The 15,751-nt window shown below is 38.3% G+C and overlaps 1 protein-coding gene across 1 annotated transcript in view; it reads left to right on the forward strand.

Moving 5' to 3' along the window:
• PRKCI (protein kinase C iota) overlaps positions 1 to 11,278 on the forward strand; it is a 74,392-nt gene extending 63,114 nt beyond the window's left edge. Inside the window, exons 13-18 of the mRNA XM_014732748.3 lie at positions 1,024 to 1,111; positions 2,093 to 2,218; positions 3,827 to 3,906; positions 6,026 to 6,115; positions 6,492 to 6,607; positions 10,403 to 11,278. Of these exons, the coding sequence (XP_014588234.2) occupies positions 1,024 to 1,111; positions 2,093 to 2,218; positions 3,827 to 3,906; positions 6,026 to 6,115; positions 6,492 to 6,607; positions 10,403 to 10,490 (588 nt within the window). The 3' untranslated portion in view covers positions 10,491 to 11,278. The remainder of the gene's footprint in view (positions 1 to 1,023; positions 1,112 to 2,092; positions 2,219 to 3,826; positions 3,907 to 6,025; positions 6,116 to 6,491; positions 6,608 to 10,402) is intronic.
• Positions 11,279 to 15,751: the final 4,473 nt, after the last annotated feature.

Consider the following 15,751-nt stretch of genomic DNA (forward strand, 5'->3'; position numbering starts at 1 on the left):
GTGGTGTAGGTCTGCGCCTGGGAACTGAACCTGGGCCACCAAAGCAGAGTGTGCCAAACTTAACCACTAGGCCACTCGACTGGCTATCTTTTTATTATTTCTTATTTAATTGCCTTGTGGCCAGAGAATGATCTGAGTGATATTGGTTCTTTGAAATATATTGAGATTTCCTTTATGACTTAGTATTTGGTCAATATCCAAGATGTACATAAAAAAGAATATAGAATTTTTATTTTGCATGCAAGGAGTCTCTCTCTCTGTTTCACAAACTCTCTCTCCTCTATTGCTCCACGTACCCACATGGGGGCTCCAACCTCAGGACCTAATTACCTCCCAAAGTCCCCACCTCCCAGTGCTATCACTTCATGGCCTCAATGTACGAATTTTGGGGGCACACAAACATTCAGTCCATAGCAGGGATTGTGAAATTCTAATGATTTTGCTCATTTTTACTCTTTGTATTTTGAGGCTGTGTTGTTAGGTACATACAAGTTTGTTATAACTTCTTGGGGATTGTTCCATTTGTTATTATGTGGTTTCTCAATTCGTATATATTAGTGTGTTTTGCCTCAATTTTGTCCATCCTGTAGCTATTAAAATACAAAACCAGAAAACTTATCCCTTAGGAAAAATGACTGGAAGGGAAATACCATAATGCCAGCAGTGGTTGTGTTGGGAGGTGGGATTTAAAGTGCTTCTTTTCTTCATAAAATATGATTCCTTTTACTCATATGAATTTGAATTTTTGTATCAAATTTTTATTTGAGTATAAATTATTTTAAATTAATTTTTATCTTAGTTGAACTTACTGTTTGCCAGCATCTAATGAGGACGGGTTTTCTGTAAGCTGTTTAGTGGCAACCTGTGATTTTAGTAATAAATGCAACTGTGCTAGTGATATTTTATTTAAGCTTAATGTATGCCTACAGATGCTGAGCTCATGTGATAGATGAGATAAAAAGGGGAATTTAAAACAGAATTTTGGATCTTATTTTTTCTTTTTTTCCTTTTTTTTTATAAAAGGAAGGATTACGGCCAGGAGACACAACCAGCACTTTCTGTGGTACTCCCAATTACATTGCTCCTGAAATTTTAAGAGGAGAAGATTATGGTAATAAATAAATAGATGGTATTTTAGCTATGAGCTAGAAGGATAGTTAGATCTGGTACCAAGTGCATTACAGTACACTTATTTCAATGCTGATCTTATTACTATAAACTTTTTTGATCCTTTACAACCTACATGAAAACCCTAAACTCTGAAATTGGAGCCAGTGGGACCTGGGTAGTATTTGGAGGTAGAAATTTGAATAATATTTTATTAGTGGCAAGCACTAAAGAGTACTAGGCACTATTTTAGACAGTTTACATATATTAACTAAGTTAGTCCTTTTAGTAATCCTATGAGGGAAGCACTGTTAGTTCTCATTATACTGATGAGGAAGCTAATGTACAGAAAGTTTAAATAACTTATCCAGGGTCACACAGCTATGAAGTGTCAGAGTTGGGATTTAAACTTGAGCCATGTGACTCACGAAGATTGTTCAGAGTTCCTGGGATATTTCCCCCAGGAATCTGAAAGGTGGTAGAAAGATTGACTGCTTGTCAGGAACCAGAGGATATGTTTATCTTAAGAAAACATTTGACCCTTTAGGTTCTGGCCCTCTGATTTCAGCAGTTGTAAAGGAGGCTGGGTGCCTGTGACAGCTGCTCCTAATCTGACTCCAGGATCTCTCAAGGATTTTTAATCAGCTAGCAGAAGATCAGGTTTTAGACCAAGGAAGGTTATTCTCAATTAGAGCTTAATTATATCATCAAAACAAAATATTAGATACAGGCCATGAGTCTGAAATTACAGACATAGTTGGGAAAAGAAACATGTTCTATTGCCTGTATTTTATTTTTAAAATTATCTTTTAAGTACCTCCCCTTGTTGATAAGTGAAATATACCTATAATCCTCAGTGCCTACCATGATAGTTACAATGCTTTTAAGAGTTTGCTTTTTCATTGTGGAATAAAATGAATCTCAAATTATTGACTTTCAAGAATGCAGAATGGATAAGTGTTGCTTTAAACTTTCTCTTCGGAAGGTTTCAGTGTGGACTGGTGGGCGCTTGGAGTGCTCATGTTCGAGATGATGGCAGGGAGGTCTCCGTTTGATATTGTTGGGAGCTCTGATAACCCCGATCAAAACACAGAGGATTATCTCTTCCAAGGTAACTTGCAGTATTTTACAGACTTCCACTGTGAATAACCTATTCTAGAGCGTGAATGAGGACGGCTCAAGTTTTTACTCTGAGTAAGAAAGAGAAGAATAGTAGCTGGCCCAGTGCTTAGTGGTTAAGTTCATGAGCTCCGCTTTGGCAGCCCAGGGTTCACAGATTTGGATCCTGGGCGTGGACCTACCACCACTCGTCAGGCCACACTGTGATGGCATCCCACATACGAAACAGAGGAAGACTGGCAAACGTGTTAGCTCAGCAACAACCTTCCTCAAGCAAAAAGAGGAAGATTGGCAACAGATGTTAGCTCAGGACCAGTCTTCCTCACCAAAAAAAAAAAAGAGAGAGAGAATAACCTGGACAATATACTCCTTAATATGTGGGGCTTTGGTTTTTCTCCTTTTTGATACATCATTCCCACCTCTGTAGTCTTCAGTCCCGTTTGCCAGTTCTCTTCTCATCCTCAGACACATAACAAAGAGGTTCCTTCAGATGGTGTGTCATGAACAGAAATTGGAGGAGGGAATCCTGGTGGCTAGAGAGGACGGTCTTTTCACCTGGACCCCAAGGCTGAGTGCATAAGTCCAGAACAATATGGGAAAAAAGTTGAGTACCAACAAGATAAGAGGGATCAAAGGATGAAAAGAAAACCCCAAGATTGGAAATACAAAGAATGGAACAGAACAGAAACAAGCAGATAAACACAGGGATCCCCCCCCAACACACAGTCCAAAGAAGTGTGAAGACTGCCATAAAATTCTACATTTAATAATTAAGGCCATCACAGGAAATGATTGCTATTCCGTGTAATGGGAAATCCAAATGGCCATGGAATATGTGGAAAGACGTTCATCCTCACTAGTAATTAGGGGTATGCACATTAAAGAGCTACTATTTTGTACTCATACGTTTGGCAGAATTTTTTTGTGTGTGTGTGAGGAAGATTGTCCCTGAGCTAACATCTGTGCCAATCTTCCTCTCTTTTGTTTGTGGGACACCACCACAGCACGGCTTGGTGAGCAATATCTAGGTCTGCACCCAGGATCCGAACCTGCGAATCCTGGGCCGCTGAAGTGGAATGTGCGAACTTAACCACTACGCCACTTGTGCTGGCCCCTTGGCAGAAATTTTAAAGTCTGGTAATACCAGTGCTGATGAGGATGTGGAGCAACAGGAACTCTCATAGACTGCTGGCGACAGTGACAATGACACAAGAGCCTTGGAGAATAATTTGGCAATGTCCAGTAAAATTGAATATAGTAATATGTGCCAGCTTTTTACAGATATTAACTTGTTTAAACTTCATAACAACCTTATGCAGCAAGTATTATTTTTATTCCAGTTTTACAGATGAGAAAACCAAGGCACAAAGAGGTAGTCAAAGAATAAAACGTGCATGTAAATGATAAAATCAGCATTCAGAGTAGGGGCTGTCTCTGAGGAGGAAGAAGAATGGGACTGGGAAAGCACACGAGACACTTAAGTAGTGTACATAACGTCTTATTTTTTTCTGCTAGAATGCCTTAAATATCTCATAATAAAAATTTAAAGATTAAAGCCACGTGAAAGTTAAATATAACGCTGTAAATTTTATCTTTCTAGTTATTTTGGAAAAACAAATTCGCATACCGCGTTCTCTATCTGTAAAAGCTGCAAGTGTCCTGAAGAGTTTTCTCAACAAGGTATAAATCCTGTATAAAATCTTTAGTGGTTTATCTTTGTATAAGGGAAACTGGCAGGTAGAGCTTCAGGCAACATAGAATTCCAAAACATCAGACTATGTGATTCTTTCAGTTAGATCTGGAATTTATCTGTCACTAAGATGAGTTGTGCTTCCCATTTTGCCAGTATAATTTACCCCAGCTATACATTACATATGGTATTTTTAATGTAAATGATATATACCATGTACTCAATTAAGGGCAGATTGCATCTTTGGGGATAGTCTCAATGGTACTTTCAGTTCTATTTTTCAATTTTCTTTGGCTTATCATTATTTATAGAATCTCTTTAGCTTTTGAGTACTTGGGGCAATAGTGTTCCTACAGATTCTCATGTCAAAAACCCTATAATTAGATCAAATCAGAAGAACCGAGATGCTATCATTGGCTCTTAAAAAATCTGAACATCATTCACTTGTTTGTTGCTAGGCTGTTGGTAGGCTAGGAGAGTTTGGGGATCTATCTGTCATGATTCTGAGCTGCTTTTACTCATAACACTTCTAAAACCAAACGTGTAGGCTTTTTTCCACACCACTTCTTCAACTCTCCAGACACCAAGTGGATGTCTTACAATTCAGTTCATTTCTGACACTAACTACTCGGAGTTAGCATCAGACTGCATATGGGTTTAAATGTTCAGTCCCACAAGACTGTCGTCACTTCAGATGCCAGTCGCAAGTATTGGGTGCCCACACTTCTGGCTGACTTGGCTACAAAGTTGGGAGTTCCCACAACCCCCTCAGTTCAGGTTCAGTGATTAGCTAGAATTACTCATAGAACATACAACTCATAGAATTCATAGGCTCATAGAACTCAGGAAAACAGTCTATTATAAAAGATACAAATGAACAACCAGATGAAGAGGTACATAGGGTGAGGTCCAGAAGGGTCCTGAGTGCAGGAGCTTCTGTCCCGGTGGAGTTGGGTTGTTCCAGCCTTCTAGCGCATGGATGAGTTCACCAACCGAGAAGCTCTCCAAAACCCAGGATCTGGAGTTTTTAAGGAAGTTCCATTATGTAGCATGATTGAGTAAAGCATTGGCCATTGGTGATTGAACTCGATTTCCAGCCCCTCTGGAAATGAGGCTTGAAGGTTCCAAGCCCCTCACCACATGATTGGTTCCTGTGTCGACCATACCCCATCCTGAAGCCATCTAGAGGCCCACCAAGAGTCACCTTATTAGCCTAAACTCAGGTCTGATCAAAAGGGACTTGTTATGAATAACAGAAGACACTCCCATCAGAAATTACAAAGGTTTTAGAAGCTCTGTGTCAGGAATCTAGGACAAAGACCAAATATAAACTCATTATGGTATCACAACGATCTTGGCAATCGTGAGTCTTATTTTAAATAAATGGTAGGTTAGAAAGTAGATTGATGTGTATTTATCTTTAAGGTAAATAAGATGATAATGAATTTTAATAAAATAAGAAATTGAAGCTTGTTTTAAATGAGTACTTCATATGAGGAAAGCTTTAAACTAGAAATCTGTTTCTAGTGAAAAATGAAGTTGAAAGGTGTAAATATGCAAAATAAAATGCCTTTTATTAGAAAGAAAAATGGCAACATGTTCTCGTTCACAGTAATGAATAAACCAAGACTTTTTATAAGCTGCAGCCCCTTCTCAGTCCAGCAATTCAGATGATGGTTGTATCGTTGTACACAGATTTTCGTTTGTTGCTGTAATTGGGCAGAGGGCTTTTAAACTGAGCTAAGAACAAACTGCTGGAGTTTGCACATTTTGACTGTCGCTCTGACCCATGCCAAAGACATAGCTGGATGCTGCTCAAATGGCTCTGCTGCTCTTTCTCCTCCCGGTTTTCTTTAACAAGCAGTGGTGACACGTCTTCACTTCGGTTATGTGATAGCAGTAGAGGGAGCCGTGAGGAAGTCGCACGTGTCACAGCTTCAGATACTCATTTGAGTCTAATGGTGTACTTCCCAGAAATGACAGGTAGACTGTTCTGATTTCAGATGTAAAGGTCTCCTATAATAATGGACATGAAACACAGGTCACAAGGATTATTTATTCCGGAGCATGATATTCACCCAGTTCTTGAAACATTTCTTTGCACCATAGGACCCAAAGGAACGATTGGGTTGTCATCCTCAAACAGGATTTGCTGATATTCAGGGACACCCATTCTTCCGAAATGTTGATTGGGATATGGTATGTAAATTTTGATTGTTTTCTATGTTAGGTTTCATTATTATCTTGGGCCAAGTTTTATCATCTTAAAAGATTGTTGAAAAATCTAGTATATCACAGCTTAAATAACTTAAAACACTCTCTAAAGTGCTTTTCTAAAAGCTTTTAAAATAATAAAAGCTTAGAATATTAATTTAATGGAGCAGGTTGTGTATTATTGAGGCCTGCTTCAATGTTCAGATTTGTAAGTTATTTCCGTTATTGTGAACATCGGAGAACCACGCCTAGGGACTCACTTTAATAAAGACTGGGAAACATCTGTGGGCAGAGGAGAAATGAAGAGGTGGAATTTTTCTAAGAATGCAGGCTTGAGCTGTCATCCAATCTGTCTTTCTAGATGGAGCAAAAGCAGGTGGTACCTCCCTTTAAACCAAATATTTCTGGGGAATTTGGTTTGGACAACTTTGATTCTCAGTTTACTAATGAACCTGTCCAGCTCACTCCAGATGATGAGTAAGTAATTCTACAGACTGAAATATTTTTAAAGTTCTTTCAAAGCCCCATTTTTAGTGGCTTCACGGTTTCATTATCAGTTTATACTATAATTTAACCATTCAGTTATGAGATATTTGAATCCATTATACTATTATAAAGTATAACAATAACTGCCATTTTCAACTCTGCTTTACATGCGTTATCTCTGATTCTCACAACCTTGTAAACCTCGTTGTGGTCATCTTCGTTTTACAAATGAGGAAACCGAGGCTCAGAGAGATTAAGTGAAGTTACACAGCTATCAGGTGGCAGAGTCAGGATTCAACCCCAAATCTGACTGCCTAAGCCTGTGCTCTTTGCCCTGCTCTGCACCCTTTCCCATTTTGACAATGACCATCTTTACCTGAGTTCCTGTTACCTTAAGACAGAAAGGGAATTAGGTCAAAGGGTATGAAATTTTAAAGGTCTTGATATGTATTGCCAAACTGCTTTTCAAAGGATTACATCAGCTTATCACATCCAGCCAACAGTAATCTGACGTATTTTTTGTGTTTATGTTGCATCTTTTAAAAATATGGTTTAGAATAGTTTGGGGATATTTGATCATCTACCTGTCATTCAGAGTCATTCTCTCATCTCAAGGAGGCCCTTGCTGCTTGACAGTCATTTTACTTACATCTCATTAATTCTTACCACATTCCTCACAGCAGCTGTTCCGAACTGTCTCTACATTTTAGACGCCTTCAGTCCTACCCTGCCTCCAGCGCTCTGACAGGACTAACCTTGCCTTAACTTGACTGCAAGGATGGAGACCTTGCTGCTGTGAGCTTGCTCCCTTTCCAGCTGTCCCCAGACCACCTTGCATCTCAGAATTGCTCTCCAACGCTTCTCAACCTCTCTCTTCTTCCCTATTCTTGGAAGGCTGTCCCTCTTTCTCAAGGGGCACCCTCCTCTTTTCCTGGACCTGTTTCCACAAGTTTCCTCCCAGATTTCGTTTTGTCACTTGTCTCCATTACTCCACCTTCTTTAGTTTCCCTTTTCCTCTGCTTATAAACATGCTCAGGTATCCTAATTTTTTCCCTTGAATCTTAGCACTTTTTTTCTTTTCTTTCCTTTTTTTTGCTTGAGGAAGATTAACCCTGAACTAACATCTGTGCCAGTCTTCCTCCACTTAATATGTGGGTTGCTGCTACAGTTTGGTGGGCAAGTGGTGTATGTCTACCCCTGGGATCCGAACCCATGAACTCAGGCTGCCAAAGCGGAATCTGCCGAACTTAACCGCTACACCACGGGGCTGGCCCCTCTTAGCACTTCTTTGAACCACCACATTTTTCTTTTCATCTTTAAGCTTTTTCAGAAATAGTTAATAGAAGGTCATGGTAAAAAAAAAAAAGGAAATCAGCAGTATCTGTATCAGACTCCTTCAGAGTAGTGAACATTGATTGTCTTACACTTTCTTACTGCCCAAACTTTAACCCCTTACAATTTAACCTGCTCCTTCAGCTTTGGAAGGTTGAATTGACTTCTTAATTTCTAAGTTTTGAAGCATGTTTTGTTCAGTCTCCATCTCTCCTGATGTCTGTAAAGCATTTGGCATTCATGGCCTTGCTTTGGCACCGCCCATCCGGGTTCTGTTTAATCTCTCTGATTACTCGTCATCTGTTTTTGCTGTCCCCTTGAGACTAGGATGCTCCGTGGTTCTGTTCATGACAGCCTTCTCTGTGCTGTATGCAGCTTGTGCCTGGGAGATTGCAGCCAGCCCCGTAGCATGGATACCAGCTATTTAAATGACTCCCAGCTAAATTAGCAAACAATTATTGAGCAAAAGGCACTATGCGAAATACTAGACATTCAAAGATGATCAAGACGTAGGCCAATCTTGCAAAAAACTTACTGTCTCCTAGAGGGAGAGATACATACCAAAATCATTATTTCTGACAGCATCGTGTATTAGAAAGAGTGCTGGATTTAATCAGAAGATAGGACTTTGAATCCTGATGCCACCTCTTCCCAGCTCGGTAACCTGGGCGTGAATTGCGTAACTTCTCTGAGCTTGCTGCTTCTCATATTGCCCACCTCACGAGGTTGCTGTGAAGAATAAATGAGCGGTGGTTTCTAAAGCACCCAGCCCTACCCTGATCTCTCTCCTGAGCTGCATTTCCATCTGCTTGTGTACCATCTCCTCTAGTTTGTCAGACATGCATCTAAACATAGGAAGTCTAAAACCAAAGAAAGACCCTCTATGGTCTCTTTTTCTGTTGTTCTCAATCAGTTTGTTGTTTTTATTTACCTTTTTCTGCTCATTATATCACCGTGTGTTCCTGCATTCAGATTCAAAATGTCAGTGATTGTTGACTCCTTTTTCCTTAATAAACTGTATTACACCTTCAGCTGCCAAGTCCTTGTCTCTTTTTCCTTTTACTTCATCACTTGTGTCAGATCCCTTTTTTCCATTCCCATTGCCATAAGCCCAGTTCAGATCTCTTTCAAATCATACCCAGGACATTATGCCGTCCTCCTAATTGGGCTCCTTCTTTACTTTGCAACCCAATCTGTATACCTCATGAAGTACCATTCCACTTCTCTAACTCCTTTAGTCAGAAACCTTTAGTAACTCCTACGCTGCCTACCAGATAACATCTATCCTCTTGGCCAGCATTTGAGGCCTCTCGCCATTGGCTCCAGCCTGACTCTCCAGCCCTCTCTCTCACTCCTCTCTCACACAAACGCTGTGTTCTGGCCATTCCCCGATAGCGTGCTGTTACCTTTGCTCATGCCATTTCCTCTATATTCCTTCTTCATTTGTACCTGTTGACATCTGCCCCATCTTTCAGAGCACCCTCAGATGCAACCAGATCTTTGATGGGTCAAGTGAATCTCCTTAGTGTAAACATCACTGGCTTCTTTGAGCCAGCCATGACCTTCCTTCCAGCATCATCTGCCACTTAACACCCTTCTATTCCTGTGCTCCAACTCTAGTAAATTACTTGCATTCTCCTAGACCTACCATAATCTTTCATGAGTCTGTTCAGCAAATGTTTGTGGAATGAACGCTGCCTTTCTTGATTTCTCCAGCTAGAAGTCACCCTTTTCTTTAGAACTGTGGTTAGAACAGAACTTAGTTTGTCCCACATGAAACTTGGCAGCTACTGCTTTCTCTTGTAGCTTTCTGTTACGTGAAGTAGCATCCCTTCCTGAAGGAAGGGACTGTGTCCCATGTAACTTCATGCTCTGCAGTATGGTGTGTACGTTCAAGTATTAAAATGTTCGATAGTACTACTCGCTCTTCTTCTATATTAACCAGAATTCCAATCTCTCCCCTCCCTGTGACCCATTGCCTCCCTGTGGTGGTCTCTCCTTTTTCCAGGTCTTTCAGTTTACTTGTTCCTATTGCCTTTTCCTGTTGGTTAACTTCTTCTGGGCCTTCTCTTCACCGTACTGCATCTGGCTGTTGAGGTGACTACTAAATTGAATACTAATTCGGACCTGGATGTTCACCTATAGTTAGAAATGTAGCTCAGGTCAAAAGTTAAGATTGCCCAGAATTGTGACAACTTGTGCCTTTTTTATTCCCAGCCCTCAGTTTTGGACTACTTTTTGGTTCTAAGCTTGCTTGTGGGTTTATTAGTCTTTTCTGATTTTCAGTACTCTTGATTCTTCTGGGAAATGTTTTGGGATTAATCTAAAAACTTGTAAAAATTTTTTCCATAATTTATATAAATTAGCCTTATTTTTGGTTTCTTAACCTTATTTTACCATTTGAATTAAAAGTTGAAGAAATGTTGATTATGAAATTTATTTTTCTTTCAACAGTGACATTGTGAGGAAGATTGATCAGTCTGAATTTGAAGGATTTGAGTATATCAATCCTCTTTTGATGTCTGCAGAAGAATGTGTCTGATCCTCATTTCTCAACTATGCATTTTGCTCGTGTTGCCATTTAATGCATGGATTCACTTGTTACCAGCCTGGATACATTTCATATTTGCCACCGACAAAAAAGCACTCAGTATCTTCTGTTGTTGTCTGTAAGAGTCAATTACTACATCCAAGTTTAACTGAAAAAAAATTGAAACTGGTTTCCAGACAATTGTGTCAAAATTAGTTACACTCGTAATCCAGCAGCCTACTGATGAGTAATGAAAGTGTCCTTTTCATTTAAGGGAAATACTTACCACTGCTTTTAAAAAGAGTGTTGCATTATTAAGGCACATGATGGAATTGCATCTAAGCCTCGCATAATTTTTATCATTCTTCCTTTAAGTCATTTAAATGTTTAATTTTGGAATAAAAGATTAATTCAAAATATAACAACTTGTTATGTTAACTATTGGTTTCTGAGTTCTTTGTGTTTAAAACTTTAGCTGTAGTTTTATCATTGCCTTGGATAATTAAAATATTGATTTTTAAGGCAACATTTTATTAAATTGATTGGTAATAAAAGGTGTTGCTTGCTTAGAATTAGGGAATACAGATTCTCCTTGAGGAATAAAATAGGCATCTTTTATTAAGGATCGGATTCCAGATCATTAGCTGTCATTGAAAAACTGATGCAGATGATTTCTTTAGGATATCAAGGGATGGGCTTCTCAGCTTGTCTCTTCAGCCAGAACTTTAACTGGAATGTTAGCAAATGTTGTTCAGAGGATCCGGATGCAATTGAATGGAAAATTTCTCAGTATGTAAAAAGGGAAAAATAGAAATTTAAAATAGATCCAAAAAAGTGCAGTGGTACTATTTATTTCTTATTCGAGAGTAAATCCCGCAGCTGTTTTTTGGTGATTTGATTTAAATAATGAGGCACTCGCTTGTTACCAAACTTGTAAAAGCATTCCATTTATCCAGTGGAGACAGAATGTATACTATTTTTTCCTTATAATTTAGTATACAGGAAAGAATTCATCTTCTGAATAGTGTGTTAACCATGATTGTTTCTTCCCCCAAACCACATTAGCCATACTTTTGGACCCTAATTTATGGAGTCTTCAGTGAAATCCAAGAAAAGTAATAAAGTAAACGTGAATAAATGTCCAGGGCACACACATACACTCACACACGTCACAGTTCCAGCTCCTTCGGTGAGTTTTTGTTAAGTAGGCAACACATGGAATACAGAGTAGATCCGTTTCAGGGGCCAAGTTCTTCAGATTATTTTTTATTAATATTAGTGGTTAGCAATTTATTATTTAAAGGGATGTCAGAGATAGCATTCTTCTGTTTTAATATTTTTTTATGAAAAGGGACTTACAGAGTAACATAATCATTTAAATTACTTACACTTGCCCAATCTTAGTAAAATTTAATTTAGAGGGAAGCTATCTAGTCTTAAATTTAGAATGATTTAAAATTTGTAGGCATTTAATAAATTATATATATATATATATATATATTTTGGATGCTATGTTTCATTAGAAATGTAATTTTTCCAGTTTCCGGCCATGTACTCATTTTTTCTTCACATAACTAAGTCTGAAAGCAATGAAAATCTCAAAGGAAAATATTAATATACATTCATATGTTTATTTAAGATGTATATATGTTTCTCTTAATACCTGAAACTTATTTTAAAACAAAAAGCAGTATTCACTTCAAATCGTAAACTTCTAGAAAATTCTGACATCTTATGTCAGAAATATGTTTATGATCTTGCTTTTAAGTGGTGCTGTTTTCCCTAGGGCATTAGTTCTCAAATTTAAAATGTAGAATGATCACCTAGGAAGTTTGTTTAAAATGCACATTACTGAGCCCACCTTAGAATTCTCTTGGGGCTTTGGACCTCATTTTGAGAAACACTTTCTTTGAGTTATTCTTTTACTTCGTCTTGTTAAATATTAGAGTGAAGAATCACGGTAAAACATTCTGAGCAGGGGTAGACATTGAGCCACGATCTTACCTACACTTTTAAATCAATTTTGAATGAATGACTTCTTCAAGTTTGATGTCCTCTCAGAAAAAAGAAATCCATCAGGTTTTTATCAATAATGTTACAAAAGACAAGCATTTTTCTGTGATGATGTTTTAACCATTATTCAGGGTGGTCTTTTGTTTTTAAATCTTTTTTTTTTAACTAATAAGATTTACTGTATATATTTTATACAGAATTACATTACAAAAACGTTTTTAATTATGTTCTGTCTTTTGTAGTTTTTAAGTGCCACGCCAGTTCTTTTATATTAGATAGAAGTTTGCTCACAGTACTTGCCAGGGGAAGAAGACAGTTGACAGAATGGCTGGAATTTTGGTATTCTGAGAAAAAAATTTTGCATAAGCATGTGGTCAGATCATTTTATGTGTATGCAGCCTGAATTGGATATCAGGTATTTAGCTTGTTTAGTGTCTGTACATTTACTTTTTAAATTTGATTTTGATTTTTGTCATGTAGAATACTGCCTTGGTCATCATAATGTAATCTGTCTTTGTGTACCTTTTTTTTAACTTTAAAATCTCTAAATAAAATGTTTAATACTCACCAGGATTGGAACATTTTTAATATGTAGTGTATCAGAAATCTGTGTAAGAACAAAGTATATTAAAATTCGTTGAAGAATTAAGAATGAAGGGGCTGGCTGGGTGGTGTAGTGGTTGAGTTCGCACGCTCTGCTTCAGTGGCCTGGGGTTTGCAGGTTTGGATCCTAGGTGTGGACCTGCACACCACTCATCAAGCAATGCTGTGGCAGCATCCCACATACAAAATAGAGGAAGACGGGCACAGATGTTAGCTCAGGGCCAATCTTCCTCACTAAAAAAAATAAATAAAAATGAAAATTTTAGAGTTTGGAGTTTTGCTGTACTTAAAGCAGCATTCTGCTAGTACTGATGTCGTATTGTAGACATTCATTCATAAAATGCTGTTCAGTGTATTTTTGAACTTGCCCTTCTGTGAATGTCTTCGATTGGAAAACAAATTAGTAAAGAATCAGCTGAACATAGAGCATTTTAACTAGTTTTAAAACTGAGGCAAATTTAAACAGAATCAGAATAAATTACTCCCAAATTATGTTCACAGTGATCTAAAATTCCTGCTTTCTTGGTTGTAGCTAGTCTCTGTACATGAACAAGTGTGATCCTGGAGTCCTGAAGTACTGTAACTTCCTGTTTCCTTCCCTTCATAGAGAGAATGAAATCTTAAACGCCTTTACTGTTTTCTTAATTGACTTCCCAGAGAACTAGGGCCTGTATACTAAAACAGTAAAGACTGATCTCCTTTGTCTGTTATTTAAGTTCAACTCTTGCTTAAAATGGGGTTAAAGGCAGTATTAATGAAGTACTGTCCAGGCCATCCCCTAGAACAAATCGCAAATTTGGTTGTTTTCTTTGAGTTAGTAAAATACCAAAAGGGAGGCCAAAGAGGAGTTGGAAGCTTTAGGGAAATTTTGCGTTAAGGCGGGTAGTCACTGGGGCAACCAGTTTCTCTCTGAAAGGTGAAGTCAGCCTCCAGTCTTTAAAGTCCAACAGGCTGGTGTCTGGGAAACACCCCACGGCGAGTCTTTTGGTGTATTTGATGGTCTCCCTTCCTAGATTTACCCTCCTGCTCTAGGACTTCAGGGGTCAGTTAAAACCCGGATAGTCTAAGTAGTTCGTATCTGTAGTTTATTGTTTATATTTAATATAGTATATTCAATATATTTATTGAATATACTGGAATTTACTATGCATTGTACTAAATAGGGCTAATAAAAAGACAAAACCAGGGCTGCCCCTGTGGCAGAGTGGTTAAGTTTGTGCACTCTGCTTCTGCGGCCCAGGGTTCACAGGTTCGGTTCCTGGATGTGGACCTACACACCGCTCATCAGGCCATGCTGTGGCAGTGTCCCACATGGAGGAACTAGAATGATTTGCAGCTAGGATGTACAACCATGTACTGGGGCTTTGGTGGTGGGGCGGGGGAAAGATTGGTGAGAGATGTTAGCTCAGGGCCAATCTTCCTCACAAAAGAAAAAAAACCCAACTTCTGTCCTTGACATTTGAGATGGGAAACAGAGTTACTGAGAAAGATATTTGTTTCCACAACAAATAGTCCAGAGAAGAAAGACAAATAAATGTAGTAAAGTGTACACTATGTGGTCATGACAATTTATCCCCTTTACCAATGGAAAGTGTATGAGTTTTACTTGACATTCATATGTAGTTGATCCATGCTAGACATTTTTCAGATTTATGGTAGATTCCACAAAGCTTTTGGAATTCATATATACACAATAAGAATTCATAGAAACAATAAGAATAAAATCTTAGGTGCCAATATACACCCATAGTATAAACATGCACATAGTGTATAGTATATATACACATAATACTATGCATATAATAAGATTATTTTTGGCTTTTGCGCTCAGAAATATCAATTGAATTTTACATGGAAATGGGAGAGAAAATTTTCAGATGCTTCTGCTTAGATTTTGTACACTCCATGTCTGAAATTCATAATTAAAATTAATCCAGCTCAGAATTTGAGAGTGACTTTTGGATGTGAAGTGTGGCGGTGCAATTCACCTTCGTGTAGCAGCAGTTTGTGGCTTAGTAGCATTAACACGGTATTTTTACTCCTATTACTATTTCAATGTTTTCATTGAAGAAAATGAAATTACTAGTATCTAAGAATTAAGTGGCTGTTCAGTGTGACCTTTTCTAGGATATCTGAAAGTTAAAACCCATGTCAGATGGATTTACCTGACTTCATAGAGCTTTAGCTCAAGTTTTCATCAACAGTATAGCTGGTCAGAAGGAAATTCTAATTGTGTAAAAAAGAGCCCTTTGAAAGGCTCTAGCAAAATCCTTGAAAGATCAGATGCTTTGTTTTTTCCATTAAAAGGAAATGCTGGGGAGCCGGCCCCGTGGTTGAGTGGTTAGGTTCGCGCGCTCCGCTGCAGGCAGCCCAGTGTTTCGTTGGTTTGAATCCTGGGCGCGGACATGGCACTGCTCATCAAACCACGCTGAGGCAGCGTCCCACATGCCACAACTAGAAGGACCCACAACGAAGAATATACAACTATGTACTGGGGGGCTTTGGGGAGAAAAAGGAAAAAAATAAGGTAAAATTAAAAAAAAAAAAAAAGGAAATGCTGGATTTCTGGAACCATGGAACTGGACTTAAAACTTACATGGTATAAACTGTCTGCAGTGTGAATGGCTATACTTGGTGACTTTTTACATTATTCATAA

This window comes from Equus caballus, chromosome 19, assembly GCF_041296265.1.
Source record: "Equus caballus isolate H_3958 breed thoroughbred chromosome 19, TB-T2T, whole genome shotgun sequence".
Classification (NCBI taxonomy): Eukaryota; Metazoa; Chordata; class Mammalia; order Perissodactyla; family Equidae; genus Equus; species Equus caballus.